The sequence below is a fragment of the Amblyomma maculatum genome, chromosome 9 (assembly GCF_055883805.1).
Source record: "Amblyomma maculatum isolate TAMU_Amacu chromosome 9, ASM5588380v1, whole genome shotgun sequence".
NCBI classification, from domain to species: Eukaryota; Metazoa; Arthropoda; class Arachnida; order Ixodida; family Ixodidae; genus Amblyomma; species Amblyomma maculatum.
This window is the reverse complement of record NC_139352.1, coordinates 5,898,998-5,924,025: the sequence shown is the minus strand read 5'-3', so window position 1 is coordinate 5,924,025 and position 25,028 is coordinate 5,898,998. Positions and strand designations below refer to the sequence as shown.

General features: G+C 43.2%; 1 protein-coding gene across 1 annotated transcript in view; it reads left to right on the top strand.

The window, feature by feature from the left end:
• Window positions 1-25,028, top strand: part of LOC146178165 (protein SHQ1 homolog) — a 41,625-nt gene that overhangs the window by 3,397 nt on the left and 13,200 nt on the right. Inside the window, exons 5-11 of the mRNA XM_084577988.1 lie at window positions 738-904; window positions 4,338-4,450; window positions 6,215-6,330; window positions 17,114-17,169; window positions 19,568-19,666; window positions 20,328-20,381; window positions 24,503-24,626. Coding sequence (XP_084434114.1) covers window positions 738-904; window positions 4,338-4,450; window positions 6,215-6,330; window positions 17,114-17,169; window positions 19,568-19,666; window positions 20,328-20,381; window positions 24,503-24,626 — 729 coding nt within the window. The remainder of the gene's footprint in view (window positions 1-737; window positions 905-4,337; window positions 4,451-6,214; window positions 6,331-17,113; window positions 17,170-19,567; window positions 19,667-20,327; window positions 20,382-24,502; window positions 24,627-25,028) is intronic.

Here is a 25,028-nt window from a genome sequence, read left to right as displayed (position 1 = left end):
TTGGGTTCTTTCTCGTGCATCGATATCACAAGGGTGTTTTTGCATTCTACCTCCATTGTGGTGCGCCCTCTGCGGCCAGTATTCATTTCCATGACCTTGGGCTTGGCAACCAGAAACCACAACCATTGGGCCACTGTGGCAAGAACATTGGACATTACCGTTCAGATAGCGGTACTTTGTATGTTTGTGGAAATTAAAAATTGAAGCTGTATACTAGTATGAGTATGCTGTGGCTTGCTTTTGGAGTGTGTTTCAAACCTAGATTTAGAATGGGGGTCCTTAGGCACATTTTCCCTTGTGCAATCAGAGGGGCCACAAATTTGCTCTGTTCTTGACAGAAACATTAGGGAAAAGTAAACATGCACATTCTACAAACCTATGCAAGCAGTATCTCACTGTCATTGGGCAACTAGAAATTCAGGCCAGTTTGTATAATAGCAAATTCATATAATTATATTACCTTTCATTAGTCACAGCTGATGTTTGGATGAGTGGCCCTTGTCTAAAAAACTGTCATTGAAGATGCTTCATGGGCCTCCAACTTCTGTGCAGCGAGGGCAACTCTACTCTATAACACATCATCTTTGGGCCATTATTGCCATTGAAATGTTGGTTTTTTGTTGTGTCCCCAGTAAAATTGTTCTCTTTAAGCCACAGCTTCAAAATGAAAAACAAAGATTTATGGTACTGTGCTGTTAGGCCACTGTTGGTTGAGTGATTCCTCCTTCCCCTCCCAGAAAACCACTCGGCGAGGGATGATGAGCTGCCCGAAGTGGAGGATGATGTGGACTGGCTCGTGGAGCAGACACCCTGGACACCCCAAGATGAGGCCTCCCTGTTGGAAGCAAGCGTGCGCAAGTACGGCTTCGACCGCCAGAGGACGGGCGTCATTGCACGTATCAAGGTTGTGCCTGTGTTTTTCTTATTATGGCATTGCATTTCGTCATATGTTGGGCTCTTGTTCAGGTGCAGCTGAGCTATTGGGGAATGCAGGGGCACCATATTTTTGGTAGCATGCTTTATGGGTTTAGCTGTTATACGAAGCACACTTTATTTGTTGTGTGGATGAAGTCCGTCCAAAGCCAGCTAGGTGGCCAAGAATTAAAGACACGAGAATGGAGATGGGTGCTGATAGGAGAAAAAAAAGAATTAGAAGGAGCAAGTGGAAGGACGCTATCGCCGACACAGAGAAGAAAAAAAAGGGGAAAAAATATCCTGACCACAGCGGCTTTCCGCTACCACTGTCACCCATTGCTCTCAGCACTGTGTCTTGCTCACAAGAAGCGGTATCGTTAACACAAAGGCTGGGAGACGTTTGTGGCTCTCGGGCCTTGCTAGCCTGCTCCTAGCTTGCGGTCTTAATCGGTTCATCACCCAGGCTCTACGAGAGAGAGCTCATTAAATATTTTAATGGTCAGAGAAACAAAGTAACACCAATAAAACCAGTGCATATGGCTTCTGCAGCAGCTGCTGCCTTGCAGGGCTATGGATGATGTGGAGGAATCCGAAGCATCAGGCTTGGCTCAATGTTGGAGTTGACAAGATGGAGTTGTTTTTCATAGCCGTGCGAAAAGTTGAATGGCGACATAGCAAGACTGAAGTGCAGCAGTGACGTAGTTGGTGTGGTGATCACGCATTGAGTTGAGGGAAGGACTTCAACTTTCGGAACTGCCGTCTTTGACGAAGTCTGTGCTGGAAGGGCCGTGCTGGAGTGAGGGCATAATTAGCATCAGTGCGAAGCAAACACTCACTGCTCGGCCACTGGCTCATGCCAACTGTTTGAATAGGTTGTTGCCTAGTATAGCCAATTTATTTTTCTCTGGATTGGTTTCAAATAATTAATGTACATGGGTAACCGCATAGAATATGACTGCATCTAATAAATGATTTATAGCTGAATTTCTTCTCATGTTTTAGTTTCAACTTGAGCATCCAAATGGTGGCTATGCCATTTAAGGGAACCTTTCAGCTAAAGCGAGGCTTTTACACAAACATCATTTTAATTTGCTCCAGCCAGCTCACCCCAAGAGTGAAGAAGCCGCTAAAGTGTTGCATTTTCTTCAATAACTCGCATGACCTACCACTGTTTACATTGCTGTTGAAAGCAAAACCAGATTATAGTCGTGCCTCATTAATGCGACCCTCATTAATATGGACGACTTGAACTGTGGATAGTTTTTCTAGGGAACAAAGTTTTTCAATGTATTTACGCCTTGTTAATATGAAAACTCTGTCCGGACAATGGACAAGGCACAGAACCTATTGGTGCCCGTGCATTTTTGTATTGTTAATATGGTCAGAGATGACAGCAAAATCTGTACTGCCCAATGAAGATGTTCCATTTTTCACTTAGATGCAGGTAAGTTGAAGAATGCATTTAAAAAATGTAAATGACTTAAGCAGTGACCCTTTTCTTTTTTGATTTCATGATTTACAGAGAAGTTTTTGAGCTGGTGCACCTTATCATTTTTTGCATCGCATGAATGGAAACGCAGAATTCAGTCACTTAATTTCAGCCGACTGTGTTTTGATGTCATCTGTGTGAACAGCTGCAGAAGTTAACTCATTTATCTAAGATATATGTCATTAACCTATCATAGACCGCTAGATGCATCAAGTTACACCACATTATTTTCATCATAATGGTGTCTGGAATTTTTTGCTTACAGATTCGAAAGTGTCTACTGTTATATTTCCCTGGTCACCACTATGCAAAGAAGCAGGCTTACATAATAGCATGTTTTTTTTTTTATTATTATTATTGATATTTTCTTTGCTATTCACTATCATGGGCAACTCACTTTATAGACAGTTTTGCTTGGGAACCAAAGTGTCTATATTAGCAAGGCATGACTGTATAAATTATTTACTAGGTATACTGTGTAGCCAATTTTCACATAGCGTTTATTATTTACTTACGTTTTGCAAATCACTGTAAAGAAAAGGCATACAACTTAAACTTGACCTCTTAAATCCTTTAAGAGTTGGGTACTTTGGCCCATAGTTACTAAGCAGGTAGCTCATGGCTAAGGCAGCTATTTTCCTGTGATTTCATGAAAAATCATGGATTTAAGCATTTAGCGCAGAATTATTTGTTGGCAGATGCATCCTTCTTTTTGCTTACGGAGGTCAGTAGGAACAACAGTGTGATGAAAAAATAAATACTTCAACTTATTTGCACAAATACACGAGGAGGAGATTAAGAACTCGTCAGAAATCTAGATAACAAAACTGTTCAGGCTAACCAGGCCCACCAAGAATGCACATAAGGCATACTAATATACTGACACAGCGGATATATGGACTTTATCCAAGATTAAAAGGCAATGTTTCCTGTGCACGCGCTACAATCGAGTGAAGCCAAACCTCAGTTTAATTCATCCAGCCATGCACGCAACAGCAACCATCTCTGTTGTATGAAAGCTACTCAATGTTTCGAGCTGCCCAGTGCTGTGCCCTCCTTTGCTTTTCCTTTCTCTTTTCCATGCCCATAGTCATCTCATTTGCACTTCCACATTGCTGGGCTGAAAAGCTGGGCTCTTATTCCTAGTTTGCGTCATTGTTCAGATCAGAAGTGTCGTTTTCGCCTTCATCTGAATGGTAAAAGTACCGGAACTGGAAGTGGTCGTAATTGAAATGACATCCGGTTTAGGTGTGTTCACCAATCATGTGATTCGAAGTGAGGGTGAAAACGACTCTTCCGGAAACTCCACAAATTCGGAATACAGGCCCTGGCTTCTCCTAGTGGCTCTTGAGCCCAGAGGCAAATCTCGAAAAGCTCGAATAAAAAAAGAAGGAAATTTCGCTACTCATTCCGAATGTAGTGCAAGGGACATTCTGAAGCACCATTAGATGTCACCTTGGGAATTTTGTGGATTTTTTTGGTCTGAGTCCTCGGAATCTAAAATTTTTCACTGGAGAAAGTTAGGGGCCTTACTTATGACATCTCATATCCAAAGCTGTCGATAGGAATTGGCCTGGTAGGGACAACTAAATGGGAAATGTAAAATTAGTTTGCACTGGAACAAATGCGCCTAGGTGTGAAACTTAGTGCAGTGGATCAAAGGACTGAAGAGAGCCCATGCTAAAGGCTACGGTAAAATATCTAAAAATTTAGGGAATTGTGCTTAGGGTACTGCAGTAATGCAAGGCACTAGTCACTTTCCCGCCCACTCACTCTGTGGTCTGTGGCCTACCTTGAAGCCCAAGCTTGGCAAGCGATGTGATATCATATTTGAGTGAAAGTTTACATCACTTCATGATTACCGGACATGTACGGTGTAATGGTGGTGGCAAGTGACTCGCACATTTGTTGAAAACCCCTTTCTTCCGTACAGGAGGAAATTCCTGATCTGGTCGACATTGTTGACCCTGAGCACAAGACTGTCCAGGAGGCCCGGCAAGAGAGGCTCAGAGCTGAGGAAGACCGCTTTAGTGCTGAGCACTACCTGTAAGTGCCTTGTTTTTTTTTGTTTTAACCTCTTGAGGAAACAATGATGCTGAGCAAACACCTTGCTTTCAGATTTGCTGTGCTTTCACATGCATTGTCCATGTCTTTCAGTCTTGTGCTGTATTTGTGAAAGAATTGTTTCCACAGTACTCTTGAGCACAAAATGGCCTTGCAGCAGCCTACAAACGGGACTATAATTTAATGCTTTCATAAATTGTTTTACAGCAATGCATACTTAGATGTGCATCATGATTATCACCGTTGAAAATAACTAGAATAGTTTGAACTTTCTTGAACATTCTCTATATATTAGGGCTTCTATTTATGGAACAAAAATGGGTGTATCAGTAAAAGCCTTGTTAATTCGAACTTCACGAGACCAGAAAGGAAAGTTTCGAATTATCTGATGTTTGAATTATCGAATAACCTACAGAAAACTGACAAGAACCATTTGCATTATGGTACATTTGCCGTATTTTCTTGTAATGAGCCCAACCACCACTTTTGCTGCTGAAGATAGGGGGGGGGGGGGGGGAGAGAGCTAGTTGTTATCGTGTCCCTGCATTTCATGCTGTTGCAGCCCACAGCACATTTCTTGGCAGCACTCCAAAATGCCATGCAGTGTTAACATGGCGATGCATGTATCTTTTGACGTTTGTAACGGTGGATAGCGGTGGAAGGGAGGGGGCAGCGAAAGAACCGACCGTGATGAAAGCGCATAGAAAACCCACTACCGCCGTCCAAAACGGTGCGCAACTGCGATCGGGTAGCCGACTGACGCGTGGCATATGGCCGCCGTTGCCGCATGCTAGCGCAGACGATGCGAAGCTCATAAAAACGAAACTCAAACACTTGCATGAATAAATGTGGCTGAGTGGATGTTAGTGTGAGTACATGAATGTGAGCGACTGGTCACAAATACACTGAGTGGCTGTAAGTGCAAGTGGAAATGTGTGGTGTGAGTGAGTGGTTGTGAATTCTAGTGGTCATAGGTGTGAATGCACGTGTGTGGCTGTGATCGTGAGGGGACGTGATTGTGAGTGGGTGTATGTAAGTAAGCCACCTCTCATGGCGCCAGGATGTGACTGCACAGTGTCAGAGTGCAGTACTATAACAGTGTACAGGCGTGCTGCATTAGGAAAAGGAGATGAAATTGATCTGTGGCATCTTCTGTGACCTTGTTGTCAACAAGGCTTGTTAATTTATGTGCACTGTGAGTGCCATGCTTTGTTTGAACTCGAATGAATTGCAATACTTATGGAAGCAGCTATTAGAAAGTTTTAGTATAGCATTAGCATGATAGCAGAAATAAGGGAAGTTACGTTAGCATGGCGCTGACAACTTATGCCCAATTACAGTTTTCGTACAGCATTCCGAAACCATTAAATGCTGTATACTTTGCATGGAGGCGAAATGTCCTTTATCAGTGCTACTAATGCTGAGTTGCAAAATTTTATATAGCAAACTTTTGTTGAACAAGTTCAAGGTTTGTCAAAGCGAAGGGCAGCAACACCAGTGGGTACCGATAAACGTGCAAAACAGCACCGCAGTGAAGGTTTATTCAGCTGAAGAGATTGGCTCTTACTTGGAAGAACATCACCGTGTTTTCACGCTGTGGTAAGTACGCAAAATTTGTAGCACTAACTTCCGAAAATTGTGTTCATATGTTAATGCTATTTCTTCGTTAATGTCCTTCCGTTACGTTATTCCGCTAAGCAGGCAATCATGCAAAGCCCGCTGTACTAAAACTCTCTCTTGTCCCAGGGCTGACCGCTATGAACCAGCTGGTGTGGAGCAGGTCTTGAGCTACCAGGCGCATTGGTGGGACCTAGCTGTCCACCTCGACGGCAGTGGCGACCCTGCAACCAACGAGGACCTCTGTGAGTGCCTCGTGGATTCGAGGGTGTTCTGGGGCTCTTTCAAATGCTCTGCAGAGTTTTACCTGTTCAGAAATACATGGACATTTCGGTCAGGCATACAATGGCGTGCCCAGTTGCCAAGGTAGAACATGAAACGAGACCACAATTGGGGACTTTACATAGTAGAAAGAGCAGACTGTGAAGTGCCTTCAGGAATAGAATAGTGTCACCTGCACAACTGTGTCCATTCCAGGGCAAAGGTTCCTCACGACGCTCTCCTATCAGTCCTGCATGACACCAGCTGTGGCAGCCCTGTTCCTACGAACCTCCCGCTCTTGTGTCCCCATCAAATTCTCTGCCATCTGCTGCTATGCTTTCATCCTCTAGGAATTTACTCTGTTGGGCTGACAGTCCAATAGGAACCGCTTTTCTGCAATGCATGCCCAAGTCACTTGTCTCCTCAAGGTTTCAGCTAGTACATGTTCTCTAAACGAGCTTGACGTTTACTGGAGTAAATTGGAAATTTTTCAGCAGGAAGACAAATCGTTACTTAGGCCAACGTTGCCATTGTAAGGGCTCGCCAGAGTGACTGATAGATACCACAAGTACTTTTCATGTGGCACAGAGGAGCCACATGTAGCCTGGAAGGAATGCGACAATGGCTTGAAAAATGAAGGGTGCTTGTGTTGAAGCATTTTGGCACATTTAAAGAGTAGCACTATGCACAGCCATGTGTGGCCAGAAGTGAGTTGAAATACAGTCGAACCGGGATATATCGAATTTTGGTTATATCAAACTCACGGAATATCCCCTTAATAATTCTATGTAAAAGTATAGGAAAGCCGCGTCATATATCAAACTCAATTTCACCGGTCGTTCGATATATCGAACTCCGCACCACGCACTGGAAAGTGTGCCTTCCGTAAAGACGATCGCATCACCCTTGACCGTTTGCCGCGTGACGTTTTCAAGCCACGTGCGGAAGGAATGAGAGGGGACAGTTCGGCTACGGCTGGTATAGGGAAGCGCCACGCCCATTCCCCAAAAGCGTGCGCATCTGCGGTTATCGTTTCCCGCGCGCGAACACGTGACGTTTGCAAGCCATGTGCATGAATGAACCAGAGAGAACCGGTGGGGACGAGAGGGGAAACACGCGATAGAGCGAAGCACAAGGGTGTGCCCATTCTTTTGCTGAGCTATCTCTCTCCTTCCTCTCTCCCGGCCTTCGTTCGTAGTAGCACGCGCTACGCATGCGCCAAGCCAGCTCAGCCCATTTTCAGACAGAACGTCGGACGCTTTATTCAGCGTGTGTTGCGAACCCTCTGCGCGCGGCGGTTGACGTGGCTATGGTGCCTGCAGACGTTAAGAAGCGGCAGCTCCGAGAGTTGTCCATTCTTATCGTTGTGCTGTACGCGCGGCGTAGTGTAAGATATGGCGGCTGCAAACGTTAAAAAACGGCAGTGGGGTTGTTTTTTTTTTTTTTTTTCCTTTTTTTTGTGGGAGTCGTTTATAGACCCTTTACAGCGCGAGCGCATGGGCGCTGCCATATTTGATCATGTGACCCTTCCGCCATCGCTGGCCTTCGGGCCTTCTGGTTTGACGGCTTTCGGCGCGCTAGTACTCGGCTGCACGGTACGGCGTACCCGCTATCGCTGGGGACAACGAGCTGGTAGACAGGCAATAAACTTCATGTGAATGGCTATAGTATGTGTAGGTGCTAAAAAATGTTTAATTTAACCACGTAGTTCATTTATTGCGTCCTCCTAAATGTCTGCATTGGCTAGAACGTTTCGACAAACCCATCAGCCGTCGACTTTTTTTTTTTTTTTTTTTTTGCTTTTTTTATCAATTCCCTCTCTAGTGCCCTTTGTGGAAAACGTGACTTTCTGTAAAACTGAATAGATTACAAACTGATTATTCCCTCAAACTTATTTTTTTTTTAATTTTCTTGCGCAAAGGGCGAACGCATGCTCAGACTGTGCTGGCTGAGACGCATTATGAATGTTCATTTAACATTGTGCACAATACTTACTGCTCAATATGGACGCGCGTGTAATCCCCGACAATTGATAAGATATAATTTTATCTCCTGTAAACGTCCTGGCTTCAAAAAACTATTACGCTGCTTGAAGGCCGCATCAGGCGCTCAGCGGCGTTTACCTGCGCTCGGGCGAAGGCGACTGGAAACTGCACCGGAATTCAGAACGCACGGTACGCAGCCCAAGCAAGCGGGGATATAAAAAAATCTTATGGTAAATTTCATCATTGGCCCGTGCATTAGTTTCATAAAAGCAGCAGTTATTACATGTATTTCAGCAGTACTTGTCTAATTAAAGTTTGGTTTTGTTTGTGCGGTGTTCCGTCCCAAAGCGACTCATGCTATGAGTGGAGGACTGCGGAAATTCCCATCCCCTTGGGGTTCTTTAATGTGCACTGATATCGCACAAAACACGGGCGCCTGGGTTTTTGGCTCCAGCGAAAAGCAGCCGCCGAGGCCGAGATTCGATCCCGCATATCCTAGGGAATAGTACCTAATTAAAGTAAACAGATTCACTTACATGCCCACACTAACTTTCCTTCTCTGCGCAATCAATTCGTATAACTGCATATACATTAAAAGCAACGTCAAGGTACCTCGCCCTGCGAAAAAAACTCGGCAGCAGTGCAAAGACTCAATATCCAATTCCTGAGAAAACGTACGTCAGGGTCGTTCTCGCATTGCCATGGCTACTGCCGATGCTAGAACGAGCTGGGGCGTGAGGTATAGCCATTCTCTTCAATTCACAGGCGCTTTCTTGTCCCAGAAAGGAACATGAACTCGTGATACATCTCCCAGAAAAACGGTTGCCTAGGCCATAATGTGCACCTTATCGTCTTCTGTTATTCCGCCAATAAACAATAGGGTCATTAGCTCTACTTCCTCGCAGAATACTTCGATAATACAGATGACACCTGCATCAAAGCAGCGCTGTTTAAAAGTCAGCTGGTATTCTTACACAAGATACACAGCAGCAGTTTAGCACTGCGCGCCGATGCGTTCCGAAGGCCAGCAATGACGGCCGTCCTTGTGGCGCCACCTTTTAGGGAAGAGTTGAACTACTCGCTGTAAACGGTCTATAGACCTTATGCAAAATTGCTGCCATCTGTTGGACCTTCAGCAAACCGCGCTTCGCGACGCCATGTTCAAGGGTTATGTGCTTTGGCTGCGCTTACGGCTGCTGCCGTCGCGTCAGCTGCGTCTGCTTTGGGCTGTATTTCTGTGTATTTGTTCGCATTCAAAGCAAAAAATGACGGAATAATAAACGATTGACTTGTCCACGCTGCCTACATTCTAATTTTACTTTGGGAAGCGATACTGCACTGCCATAACTTCTTGAAAATGGTGGTAACAGCGTAGCTACAAATGGCAAAACCTTCGTTAATGCTCCGGGGCATTCCTTGATACGCTACTCAAATACGCGTCCATGAAAGTGCAAAACATATTGATGTTGTTTCCGGGTATAAAACATGTGCGATGTCATTACGCGTACACGAAGGAGCTTAATGTTGTTTGTTTCTTTTTTTTTTTAATATAGGACTGATGCCTAATAAACACTGTGCTCTGATGGACCTTCACAGTTCCCAGTGAAGCGCGCGCACTACTGTTCCTATCCTCTGTCTGAACGTTTAGCAGCTGATGTATCTCGTTAGAGTGTAATCAACCATTGAGCAGATCCCATATTCTATATGTTACTGGCTAAAACCCCCAACCACGTGAATTTGCTGGCGAAACGCGACAGGTCAACGACGTGATTATGTGCGTGCTGATCCTCCTCAGATATGTAGCTCCTGTTGCCGTCACATCGGGGTTCTATTTCGTGAAAATCAATATATAGCAGATACTGCTGCCTGCGAAGTCACATAGCAGAGGTCTGCCTTATACCCAGACGCAATGTCAACCTTCTTCGTTAACGCGTATTCAAGCGATGCTTTGTGCAATGCGCAGTTTTTGCAGCAAAGTCTTTCTCCTCTCCAATACCGCATTTTTTCTTTTTTTTTTCCATAGTTCTTGACGGAATAGAAATATTTCAATTGTTTTTCGTTGTCCATGTCGGGGATGAGCTCAGTAGTGAGACAGGGGGGGAAGGGGGGGGGGGGGGGCGAACGAGGTTTAATGGCTTTCTTTGCTTGTGAAGATATTGAATGAAAAAACTAATCGCACTGCATTCTCATACAATATTCGACACTAGCGACATTCTTCACGAAATCGTTTTGCGAAAAAGTAGCGAACGTATACTGGCTGTCTAATGTTAAATGATGGTTTTCTGTCTATAGCTGCCGAACATATTTTGCAAAGTCTGAATTTATGGGGCGTCAAGTCAGTTTACACCTGAAAGAGCACAAATGTTTTCAGTGTGGAGCTGTGATGCATGGGATTTTTTTTTTGCCATATTGCAAAACAACAAACATTATTTTCCAGCAGCAATTCAGGGAAGTAGTAGAATGTATCAAGCAATGGGCATACAAAAAATGTAATGCATACATGTATAGGGCTGGGTACTTTTAAACAAAATAAAGTTGGAAGACATGTGTGCGCGCATTCTTGCTTCTACTGCGATAGCCGCAGTAGCAAACGTCACTGCTAAGCGCGGTAAGGCTCGCTACAAACGATATTGCTCTGTGGATAGTGTCAAATGGTTGACTGTTTCAATCCCTACCTCATTACACTGTTTTCATGGCGCGCCATGAAGGTGAAACGAAGAAACGGCATTATTCAGTGATGTGGATGGGAGAAATGAAAACTGGCATGGTCCAAACTCTTTTTCGATGCACCTCACACAACTCACAGAAAAAAAATCTGCACTAATAAAAAAAACCAAACCGCGCGGTGATCGCCATCACTATAGCAACAACAATCATGCGAACTCGCGGTAGACGAGAGCAGCTAAACAGTAGGGGCAGTTGCTGCCACGTATACACTCTGAGTCATTTCTTTTGCAAGTCGTGTTCTGGAGACGCATCTCAGCAACTGAAGCCTGGACGTAGTCGACTATATTCAATTCATCGATGAATCGAATGCGTAAAGACGTTACAATATCGCGCTGGAATTTAAGAGAGCAGTCTGGCGCCTTTGAAGTGCCGAAACCTTTTCTAACTGGATACCTGGACGTATACATACGAGCGAAATTTGTTGACAGCTTATATGCATGAAACGTTAAAAGCTGAGATGAATTGGCGCAACAAGGAAATCAGGAACAACACTCTTGAACATCTTTTATGTGAAAAGGCAATGCGCAGTCCGTCTACAGGCAAATTTAACACACCGTGGGCGATATATTTCATCTGCCTTAGCACCGGGTACTGATTTGCAATCTTCCAATGCACGCTAAATAAGATATTTTACAACTCAGGCGTGCCGTTGATCGAAAATGCGCCTAGCACGACAACCACGCGAGAGGTTAACACAAGCCTCAAGAAAAAAAAACAACCTCAAGGGATGTAACTTGCTGCTTCTTCTACACCCTTATTTTAATTTTGCGTACAAGAGGCACAACAGTATGTCGATATTATCGGCAACAACAAACATTAATGCAGCCGGCTGCGCAACCCTCTATGCCACTTGCTGCTCCTCAATGCAGCTACCCTTGAACATGGCGGAAACGTGCGCGGCGGCCGATAGATGGCAGCAATTTTGCATAAGGTCTATTCTTGCATGTATGAATCAACGAAAGCACGCGGTCAGCTGCGATCAAGACTGGCTTTTAGCATTTTTCGCTTCAAACAGCATTTAGCTATCACACTTTCCAATGATTTTGTAGCAGTGGGCCCGCCCCAGGCGTGGCATGATAAATCGAACCAGACTTGTGCAATCAAGCCATCACGGGCACTCTGCCAAGTTCGCTCCCCGCCACCGCAGGAGCTATCAAAAGATAAACATGCCATGACGTTATCGCTGTGCAGCATCTTGGCACGCTGCCAAGATATGAGCTGTGGATGAGACGACCGAAACCGAGTGGCGCGCGCCATCAACACGCAAGCGAAAACGCTCGCGATTTCTGCCGCAGCGACACAGAAACCTTGTTTTGAGCTGCCGCAGTAGCTCGAACGGCGAGAGGGACAACAAGTTGAAAATTTTTCGCTCTGTCGCTGAGATCGCTCAATCGCTTGCATGTGAGCGAGCTGGCCTTAACGCATTTTTTTTTTCTTTCAAATTCTCGGGTGCAAAAGTAGAAGGTGGGTTCATTATGGGAGTGGGCTGATTAGGCAACAAATACAGTATCGTTTTTTCGCATTATAAGGGCCGTCTCAAGCCGATTTTTATATATCGAATTATCGATATATCAGACTATTTCGCGATCTCCTTCGAGTTCGATATATCCGGGTTCGACTGTAGATGCAAAAGAAAAGATTGAATGAAACAGGTGTGTCGCAGGAATCACGTCCACCCAAGTGACTGCTGCAGCAACCGATTGCCCTAAATACTCCAAGTTAAAAAAAGGGAAAGGATAGGTGTGTCGTAGCTTCCGTGACAATAAAGCAGTTGCTATTAAATTAAGTGTATAGAAGCTTACACAAAGGACACTTGCTCATGCTGTGGTTAGTAGTAGTCAGTGCAATGTTAACGTCAACATTGCTAAAATTTGGTGCGTAATTTATGTGCAGTGAAGCACAAGGACGAAAGCAGAGACTTATAGAAAGTATGCTGTCCAAAAACAATATTCCAAACCTTAAGAATGCACAGATCCTCAAGTAACGACCAAAAATAGATTCCTTGAAAGGCATTTGGCAGCGTCCAAAGTCCGCGTGTCCCACCCATCAGCAAAGAACCAGACAGCAGGAGGAGCGCCAAGTCACACCCACAGTTGGTATCCTGGTCGTATGCAATAAGTGGTTGGCAGTAGCAAGTAGGAGAGAAATGACGCATAATGTACCAGTGACACTTAAACCTCAGATACGGCATCCTACGTTAGTCTGCAGCAAATATTGGTTTTGGTAGCCATCTGAAATTCATCATCATCATCATCATCATCATCAGCCTGACTATACCCACTGCAGGGCAAAGGCCTCTCCCATATCTCTCAAATTAACCCGGTTCTGTGCTAGCTGCATCCACTTGACCCCTGCAAACTTCTTAACCTCATCCACCCACCTAACTTTCTGCCACCCCCTGCTACGCTTTCCTTCCTTTGGAATCTAGTTTGTTACCCTAAGCGACCATCGGTTATCCTCTCTTCGTGCTACATGTCCTGCCCATGCCCATTTCTTCTTCTTGATTTCCACTAGAATGTCAGTAACTTAAGTTATTTCTCTGACCCACTTTGCACGCTTCCTATCTCTTAATGTTACCCCTACCATTTTTCGTTCCATAACCCTCTGGGTTGTCCTCAACTTAAGTAGAACTCTCTTGGTTAGCCTCCATGTTTCAGCCCCATAGGTGAGTACAGGTAAGATGCAACTGTTGTATACTTTCCTCTTGAGCGATACCGGTAAGCTGCTAGTCATAATCTGCGAGTGCTTGCCAAATGCGCTCCATTCCAATCTTATTCTTCTTGTTATTTCCTTTTCATGGTCGGGATCTGCGGTTGCTACCTGTCCTAAGTAGACATATTCGCCTACTACTTCCAGTGCTTCGCTACCTAACGTAAACTGCTGTTTCTTCCCGAGGCTGTTGAACATTACCTTAGTCTTCTGCATATTGATTTTCAAGCCTACCTTTCTACTTTTCCTGTCTAGGTCATCAATCATTATTTGCAGTTCATCCCCCGAGTTACTTAGCAAGGCAATGTCATCAGCAAATCGCAGATTACTGAGGTATTCTCCATCTACCCTTATCCCTAGCTGCTCCCATTCCAAGTCTCTGAATACTTCCTCTAAGCAAGCTGTGAATAGTACTGGGGAGATCGTGTCTCCTTGCCTAACACCTTTCTTTATGGGAATTTTGTTACTTTCTTTATGCAGAACTATGGTTGCTGTGCAGCCAGTATATATATCTTCCTGCACTTTCACGTACGGCTCGTCTACCCCATGATTTCGCAGTGCCTGCATCACCGCCGAGGTTTCAACTGAGTCAAATGCTTTTTCGTAATCATTGAATGAAATTAACACTGCACAAATCGAAAGGAATTTCAGCTGTATCTTGTTTGTTTATTCTTTTACTATAAAGCGTATGGGGGCTAATATTAGGGGCAGTTTGAAATTTTCTTACTGAAAACATAGATTAATTCAGCTGTATTTTGTTTATTCTTTTACTATAAAGCGTATGGGGGCTAATATTAGGGGCAGTTTGAAATTTTCTTACTGAAAACATAGATTTGGTGCATCATGAACCTATACTGTTTTTATTTTATTTCTTTACCGTTTGCAGTCTTTTGTTTTCAAAACTGTGACAGGCACTTCTGTGCAGATAGGCTTTACATCAAGGTGGACATCATGTGTGTAAAGAGCTTGATAATTATACAACTAGAATTCACTGATCAACTTTTAATTCCTGTTTTAAGGTAAAGTAAAGAACCAACCATGCAAACACGGGGGCCAGTTGGTTGATCATACTGATTCGCCTCATTCGTGTGTCGTTTTTCACTTGTCTCTGTCTATCAAGTAGCGCAGTATTCCCCAGAAAGCAAAGAATATTGTGAAATAGAAGACCGTCATCACCAGCGGTGGGCACTGTTTCTTTAAATTTCTTTATTGGTTGTGTGGTTTGTTATATATATAGAACGTCAAAAGTGCACGCTTAAAAGCTCATTGAGTTTGCTTTCCAGCATTGCATAATTATATAATGATGTCGTTAAGTTAGGGTGAGACCTTGAAGATGGTTTTCAAAAGTTGGCTGTAGAGTGATTGTAATAAAATCTGCGGTATAAAACTTGTTAGCAACCTACTAAATGGATGCAGCTTGTGTTGGAGCTAAACAATGGAATAAATTTTGTTTTCATTTATTTTATGAATGTACCCTTCTCTTTAAATCTACTGAATGCAGACTTCAAATTTCTTATAAGAGTAACAACTGTTGTGCTGTACAACTGCTAACGAAATTATCCACATTGAATAGAAAATAAGTATATTTTTTGTTTATCTCGATGCGATAGAACTTTCACCCATAATTGGGTTTCGTTAATTATAAAAGTACAAGATAGGTTTTTATGCGCACAAAACGACGACACAAAAAGACAAGGGAGACAGGACTTTTTGTGTCGTCGTTTTGTGCGCATAAAAACCTATCTGAGTATGAACCAACTAGCCCCACAACGCATATTACTGGAATAAAAGTACAAATACACTTATGCTATTGATTCTTGTACCAGTTAAGTGAAAGGCAATGATTGATCTCTGTGGAAAATTTTGTTTGCTTACACCTTTATGGGCTCTGAGAAAAAAAAAAGGTATAGAAACCTCTAAGAATGCTGTTTTGAGAAAAGTGGAGCTAAAGCCTCTGAGAGCACTCATATTTCCACTCTACATGATCCCGAGAAACGATGAAAAAGTACCTTTAGGTTGCTGAGGTCCAAATCCAATATAATTTCTGACAGCCAAAGAAATGGTGTATTAGCAGGATAATAATAATTATTGGTTCACAGGAAGGGAAAGGCGCAGTATCTGTCACACTTGCTCTGTGGACACCTGAACCGCTCAGTAAGGGGAGGGAGGGAGGTGGGAGTGAAAGTGAAAACAGAGAAAGGGGAGCCACAGTGGAGGGCTACTGAGTATTCCAACTAGCTGGGGATCTTTAATGTGCGCTGACATCGCACAGCACACGATGCCACTTCGTTTCGCCTCCATCAAAACACAGCACTGGACGCGATTAGCAAAATCCAAAATCTGAAAATTGATTTTTAAAAAATCGAGCAACACTTCTGTGTAGTCTCCACTAGATGTCACCAAAAAAGAACAATTAAAATGCATTCTTGAGATTGCGAGTGCCTAAGTGTAATATATTTCCTAGAAGCTAAAGAAACGCTCTGTCAGAAGGTTGCAAAATGTTCCTGTCAATTTGTTTGACAAAAGAAAGTCTCACCCCACATTAAATTTGGTAATGTTACCAGAACAATTTTTTCTTCAACATTATCAGATACACAAGTGGCATTAGTAGCATTTGATGTGTACGAAATGGATAGACTGTTTTATGAATGTACAATGCCAAAAAGCCAACGCAACCAGCTTTCAAAAGTATATTTTTGATGTCAGATAATCCAAACCACATTGTTAATTGGGGAAGTTGAAGAAAAGAAATGGGGCTCACCTTTGCCGTTGACGGCCATGAATTTTCTCTACCCTTTAAAATAAAAAATTAAAAAGTTTATTAGTCAATTTTAGTCAGTCATTTAATCATCAAGCTTTACTACATAAATTATGTGCTCCTTGCTGTAATACCCACCTGCACAGACTGCACTAAAGTACCTCTAATAGTGCTTAAAGTATAGGTTAGTAAACAGCTAAAAATATGCCCTGCAGTACACTGTTCACGTTGAAGTCGATTAAGTAGAATACATGACTACTGCAGTATAGATGCATAGATTTGTCGGCCTATTTCTTATCTTATGATTGCTTCAGGGATGCTCAATAACATAAAAAAGCTGCCGCCTCTGTCAGACTCATAAAAACTTGGGTTTATTGAGTGATATGTGTTATTACACTAATTAAGTTTAGCCAACAGATAATGTAGCCTGAATGTGGTTGTTTCAAACATTCATTGCTCACGTGTGAATTGACTGGAACTAAAGGTTTGTTCTTAAAGTTTTGCTTGTTTTCAGTGTTGTGCATTTGATTGCTTGGGCGTGGCTCTTTATTGACGTAAAACTAAGTGTGTTAATTTTTTCCCTTCCAGTTCGATTCACAGAGGAAGAAAAGACCAAGATGCGTAAACTTCCCCGCAGGGAATATATCCTTTGGTTATTAAAAGTCGGGTGCTTTTTGTGCCACAAGGTGGAATGTAGGGTGTGTTGTGTGTCAGAAGTCAAATAACAATGCTGGATAAATTCCAAAATATAGGAGACCTGCACATTGTTCATTCTCGATTTGCATTTAAATGCGTAGTACATATACTATGCATTTAGATGCAAATCATTGTCTCGATTGTGTTACAGCAATTATCGTTATTTTTTTTATGCCTTTTCATTGTATACTCTGTTATTGTTGCACGTCTTTGTCGTGCTACTGTCATCCTGCTGTGCTGAATTTTTAGCTTCAAGAAAAAAGAAAGTAAAAGAATGTGACAAACAGCTGTTGTTAGCAGCTCTTACAGTACTGCACACAAGTCAGTATTTAAGCAGACAGCTTGATACTGAGACTCCTTGTAAGTCCTCTGTGAGCTCAACTTTAATAACTCGTAATGGTAATACTATGAATGTTTGCGGTCAGAGTGCTATTAATTTTAGACCCGACTCCCAGTGGCTGCATTTTGATGGAGGCTAAACGAAGTGGCTTCCGTGTACTGTGCGATGTCAGTGCATGTTAAAGAACCCCAGGTGGTCAAAATTTCCAGCGTGCTCTGCTGTGGTGCCTTGCATAGCCTGAGTAGGTTTGGGACATTAAACCCTACAAATCACATCAAACCAAACCAGATTGATATTCTTGAGTTATTGCACGTTGTCACAATCTTAATCGCTTAGCATTTAAGGTGCAGTTGGTCCTGGATATATAGAGCTCGGATATATTGATCTATTGCTGATTTTAAACTGTCAAGGTAGTATCCTCTTGAAAATCCCATGCAAAACTACAGCAGTGTTGTTTGAGTTTATCGAATTCCCGTTCAGCAAAATATTCGACACATCTTCTCCTAATGGGGCTTCCACGATCACTTTGTGCACATGGAGCCAGATTGATTGAGTGTCACCTGCAGCGATGCTAATGCTGTAAAGACGCATGACGAAGTGAATCTCGAGTCTGCGTGAAAGTTGCTTTTAGTTTGTTGTATTGTTTTCAACTCGATGCTGGCAGCTGTCATGCGGGGAAGTGGGTATTTGGTGCACCGGTTGTCATGCAGTGAATACCAGCATAGCTGACTGAAAGCTTCCTGTGGTTCTCTCAAGGACTGCTCTGCTGCTGAGGACAACACAGAAATCTGCTCTACTAAAAAGCATGCCACTAGAATAAGTGCGCAGTATCTATGCCTCTATGTAGCAATTAACCGCATCTGCTTCCATATTTCATGTATCAATTTATCGATGTATCAAACTATTTTGCTATCCACTTCGAGTTGAGTATATCCGGGATCGACTGGATATGTTCATTTTAAGGTAGCTGGTGAACTCAGTGCATTGTGATTTTTGTGTTTCAAGGTCCTGTAATAGTATTATCCGAAATTCATATCATTGAAAAGCCAACAAAATTTTATTCAAAAGCGCGGAAATTGCATGCAAGCTTTTCATCTCTAACAAAATGTATTTATATGTAGCTGCGTAGCACCACTCACGGCGTGTACCGCATCCTGCTTGTGGGTGTACCGCATGACTGGCAATTGTGCTGTCAGTGATGTGCAGGCAGAGCTTAATGTTTGAGGGCGCGATCGCGGCTTACATGTTTGTATAATCCACAGTGGCATGGGAGAGCATTTGGTACATTAAAACTTCTGCCCATTACATGCACTCACACCTGGGCAGGGAATTTTACAAATTTGTATCGAGCTTGATCACTGCGATTGTGATGTACTTCCTACATTACATCATTTTTTACTCAAATTTGGCTTGTTACTGTTTGCAAAGAGCATAGTTACTTAAAGCATGGAAGTTTGAATGTCTAAATATTGAGATGTCCTCTGTATTTTTTGCGCTTTGCATACCTTTTTCATTTGTTTTCTTGGCACTGCCTGAATGTAATGACAGCATGGCTAAAGCAAGCATCAGGTGCTACCTGACTAAACCTCTATAATCATATCGCACTATGGAGCAGCTTTGGATACAATGCGCTGCATTTGAATAACACCTAGGTGCAAATGAAATTGAAATACAGTCAAATTAAAACACGTGTTCAGAAAATTTGCATGCATGAGTTTCCTGCAAAGTGTGATGTTATGAGGCCATGGAGTTAATTTGGGAAGAATAAAAAAGTGACAAATTTACGTGACGGACTAAGCCAAAGTTGACACTGCTTGTAAGCTATTCAGACAGCATGTTGGCAGTTTTAAACACAGGCATTAATCTTTGATTTCTCATAAAGGAGCTTTCTCTCTCTGTTACATTGGGATCACTGGTCTCTGTTTGTGCCTCCCGTTTGTGTTGACGCTTTGTTGTGCCATCTGTGGCTGTGGTGGGAAGGCCCCTTAACCCACTGCCATGCACATCTGCTGGACAAGCAGCTGGAGCGGTCTCTGCTCCTGGGAATGGTGGACATCCTGTTTGCCTATGCCTACAACAAGCGGGTCACGGAAGGCGAGGACACGGTAAGAGGCAGGCTTCTTCTCACTTTGCCTTTGCAGTGATAGCTGTTAATGGCAAAGAGCATTGATGCGCAAAGTGAAGAACGGTTAGAGGCAAGTCTGACACAGCATTGGGCATTTGCAGGGAATTGTTTTGCGTACTTTTTATGGCTCTTCGTTGGGTGTCTAGTATAGTCTCTGTAGAGAGGTGTTGGCATTTAAAGGATATTGTGTCTGCTGACTGGAGTGCTGCGGAGCTGTTGTTTGAGAGTCAGATGCGTTACCTTCAATGCGACAGCATGAGGAGCTGGCTGATACGTTCTGGTGCCATTGCGTCACTGTCACGCTTAGTGAGGCGGCTGTTCATAGGCTAAAGACTATTGGCCCTTTAATTTAGTAGTAGTTGAAACTTGCACCAGTCGTTGGTGCAAGTAAGAAGTTGGTGAAGTTTCATAATATACTGTCGGCCAACACATGCCAACTGTCAGCCAAACGCGTACAGGGGTGTCTATGGCAGTGGACCATACTAAGGGTGTCATTGATGAGCTGGCTATGCTAGCATATTGTCATTAGGCCTATGCCGTTAGGCCTTCAAAGTCATCTGAATGAAGCATGTGACTCATTGATTTTTTTTTTTTTTTGTCATAACTGAAAAATGCATTTTTTCTTGATATTCCTCTGTCAGGTTGAATCTGGCTGGAATATCAGCAAGCTAAGTGCCACCCTGTCGTGGTTTGAGGTAAGCATACTATAACTTTTGCTTTTTTTAGTATTTCTCGTAGAAGAAAGGATTTCGTTTGGATTGTTAAGCTTTTGTGCCCACGTTTCACACTGCTGAACTTTTGATCACTTCTACTAGTGACGGGTACTTTCGGCTTTTGGGGCAAAGTCGGCCAACAGAAAGAAGGTGCAGGCAATTGTTGCCAATCTGTTCTTCATGCGACAAAAAGTTTGGACATCTCGATTACTCATACAGCTTTAAGAAACTGTCCCTAAGACCACACAGTTATCAAAGAGAACCTTTTTTTTTTAAATGCTTGATGATGTGACCTTTCTTTGTCTTTTTTCAGTCTGATTATTTCAATGTCTGTGCAATGAAATAATAGGCTGGAAAGTACTGCAAAAGCTTGAGACTCATTTCAGAAAACGGCTTGTCTTAGTTGTATGCAAGCTATGCTACCTGTTTATTCTTTACATTTTCATCTAGCCAAGGAACAAACGTGACTGTGTAGCGATTGTGCATCTTACAGTGTGCACTATCATGCAGTCTTCACTGAATTCTTTCTGGCTGCTCAAAAGGAGCAGAATTGAGATGTGCGTAAAAATGTTGCAGTTCATTTGATTTCCTTTGTTTGAAGGCCCTTTAGAAGCTCCCCTAACCTGGCTTGAGATATGTGCCGCTTTGTGCATGTTACTGGCATTTCCAGAAACAGTCTGGCCTCAAGAGTTTCTCAGTGCAATTGTATGTAATGTTGTTTGTTTTGGTATTAAGAGGCCCAAGTAATGAAAGCACCGTACATGCACTAAACTTTTGCTTGTGGCTTCTGGCTTGGCCTAGTGCATTACATATCGCTCTGTGGGATCGGCCAGTGTGTTATAGTTTATTTTATTGAAGAACTCTTAGCAATTTTATGTTATTTTTTAACCTGTCAAACGTGGTGTAGTTTGCATCAGTGCAGTACTGTAAGATAGAAGTCTCACCATGGTGGCTCAGCGGTTACAGAGCGCTTGATTACTGAGCCGGGTGGCCTGGGTGCAGTACCGGCCGTGGTAGCCGCTTTTCGGCAGAGGCGAAAGGCAAAGGTGCCTGTGTATTGTGCAATGCCAGTGCATGGTAAAGAACCCTAAGTGGTTGAAGTTATCCAGAGTCTTCCACTACAGCGTCCGTTATAGCCTGAGCCTCTTTGGGACGTTGAACTTGATAAAACCAAACCAAAACGAAGCTAGAAGACAGGGGCCAAAATTCAGTGAGGTGCATGAGATTAGTCACCATGGCAATCTGGATGCACGAAAGGGTAAACGATGCGAGACTGGCGGGGGCAGTCAGGCATGTGCAGTGAGAGAATGCATCATTCTTTTTGCGAGACTGTCTAGAAAAACACTAGGGATGACAATGGTGTTTTTTTGACCACTGTACTGTGTGCAAGGCTTCAGAAGGTTGATGTTGCAGCGGCTTGATTGGAGAAACTGCAAAGCACAAAAAGAAAGTGCAGTGCATTTTGAAACTTGTCATTGTGTTGTGCTGCGTTAGTTGTGATATAGTGCCTAGAATATACTGGCTAGTGTGCCGAGGGCATGCGCTCGCGTAGCCACCGCAATGATGCCTTCTCCAATAGCTGCCAATAGCTAAGTTGCCATCGCTCTGCGTTCGTGGCCTTGTCAGCTTAGGCGGCATAGGTCCGGGCAGTCGGGCACTGTGCTTTTAACTGCAAAACCTGTCTCTTGACACTTTGAGCATGCTTTTTGTCTAAAAATACTCTTGGTGAAAAACAACCGTACCGGCCCAGTAGCATGAGGAGAAAATCCCACACTGAAATAGCACTCGAGGAGGCATTTAACAAATGCTGTCGGGTCCAGTCTGCTATTTTATACTGTTTTATTCATTCTGCTGAATTGCGGACGGTCTTGAGCAAAACACATGTTGACTGCCTAATATCCAGCGAAACACGAAATCTGAAACAACCACCTAAAATTGACATGTTGGTCGCAATATGTTGTTCTGATTAAACGATTGAGTCTGGGCCGGGTTCCTTATTGCTGCTATGAAAACTTCCGATGGCGATTTTGTTTGATCTGGAGCCAGTCGATTGCGATACACGCATTGCGATTGCGGATGTGGGGTTTCGTATGCATCTTCTTTCTGAGTGAGTGCTCAGCCAGCTCTTTCCAGGTAATTGGACCGAGTTGTGGTAACCATTCTCATTTGCAATCTAACCTGGAACGGACCGACGACGACTGTTGTTGCCCGGTGACACAGGTATCAGGAAATACCCGTAATATTTTTACACTGTTCAATAATCCAGCCTTAAATTTGATTTACTCTTCGGTCTTTTCTTATGGTCCAAGCTATATAGATGCTGCAGTCAAGCGCTACGGACATCAGTCATACTTCTGGATAGGTTACATCGACGTTGCTGCAGTTCAGTCATGCTTATTGCAAAGGTGATATAATATGGTAAAGAAAAGCAGGGCAATCTTGCTTTTACCTACCACGGCATGCGCATGTCTTCAAAGATCGTATGCGACGATAAACACAGGCAGTCTGAATCAAACACTTCATTTTTGTGTTCGCACTCTTTATTCATTTGTTTTATTAGGAAGTCACTCGTTGCTTCATTTATAAATAGTTAATATGGGGTGTGCTTCCTTTTGTAACAGAAGGAAAGGCAAGAAACAAGAGTGGTGATTGTATCATTATCGATTCTTTTTTACAAAGTTCACATTACAGTGAAAATTGAGCAGAAAGGCACAGCAATAATAAAAATGTAGAAATGTGCTGCTAAATGTTTTAAACAAAGGCTGCACATGAGACAGAAATAATTTTAGAGTAGTAGTATAGAAACTAAATTTTTTGTGGCATTTTTTTTCTTGTTAATGATGCGCAAGACATTCCTGTATAAGGATCTCCATGTGGTTTTCGCCTATGACCGCTATGTAGTATACAATTGATTTTACTTTCTTCACCAGTTTCGGTTTCGGTTTCAACAGCCGAGTGGTTATTGTGCCGTCACAATCAGGTCCTGTGTGGGGTTAAAAAAAAAACAGCTCTGTGATCCCTTTCACTCATCACTTATTGTGATTCCTGTTCTTGAAGCAGGCTGGCTTTAGCATTGTAGCGAATTGAGACGACAGAAGAACAAATATATCACTATTTTTCTCATTCCTCCCTTCACCTAGACTTGACTGACGTCACAGCCATTGCTCGGCTGTTGAAAATGAAACCGAGACAAGCAAGAAAAAAAAAATTAGATTATAAATTATTCAATGGTCGTAGGCAGATATCATGAGGTAGTCCGTGTAAAGTAATGTCTTACGCATCATTACAAATGATGAAACACAAACATAAAAACTAGGTGTCTGTACTGCATGCTTTAAGTGACAAAGAAAATATGTGTAGTTGTTTGCTAGAGATCTGACTGCTCCACAACTTTGTTATCGAACAAAATGAAATTGGGATAGAGCAGCTCTGCTCAAAACAGTTTTCGCAGACAACACGCGCTGGAGTCAACTTGCAGCTGCTCCCACTCCATGAGCCGCACAGGGTTCGATACCGAAGATAGCAACCTTGTCTGGATTCAAGCGGTAGCCACTCCGGCAGAGTGGCACACAGCGTGTTTTCCCTGCCCTGATGCTTCATTTTTAGCATTATTAGTCGTTGCAAATTTAATTTCCTCACATAAATGCAATGAACAGCACGACTAAAACGAAAGAATAGCGTAGATGCGACCAAAGCGCTTCGAACCACTAAAGGCACGGCCAGCTCAACTGTAGCAAATCAAGGACGTGGCGGTGGCCGACGGTACCCTTACGATGAACTGCGACCCTGGTGGCCAGAGTTAGAAGGCATCACCGGCGCGGCCACCTCCTCCCATTGAAAAACCCCTCCACACTAGCCAGTATAATCTAGGCACTATAGTTGTGGCATCATTCCTTGTGCAACAACTAATTATAGTTACTAGGTGTTTTTGGCATCACTTTGTGTTATTTCAGTTAGAAAGATGGTTTTGAGCCAAGCTGTCATGAACGTTAAGCAAAGAAATGGAACTTATCACGTTGATTGTTTACAGCAGCTGATGAGACCACCTCATCCCTTCCCTTTTATACGAAGCCATAATTCTTTGTCCTGTTTGCACCACCCAGGAGTTCTGGTCCCTGGAGCAGACAGTGCGCTGCTGCTTCCGCCGGTGCCTCGTCTTCCCGCTGCACCGGCACTGGGGCCTGTGCTATGCGGTGCTTCGGGACGTCATGCAGATCTTGCATCTGGGTAAGAAGGCTCCACGTTTGTTAGGCAGACAGCTGATATTTGAGGACCAGCATTTTTCTCATTGCTTGTGTGCAGTTGGCATAACATAATTCATTCATTCATGTATATCATGATCATCTGCATCAGCATCATCAGCCAGACTACACCCACTGTAGGTTGTTCCTTCCCTTGGAATCCAGTTTGTTACCCTAAGCAACCATAGGTTCTCCTCTCATCTCACTGCATGCTCTGCCCATGACCATTTCTTCTTGATTTCCACTAGAATGTCATTAACTCTAGTTATTTCTCTGACCTACTCTGCACGCTTCCTATCTCTTAACGTTACACCTACCATTTTTCGTTTCATAGCCCTTTGTGTTGTCCTCAACTTAAGTAGAACCCTTTTCATTAGCCTCCATGTTT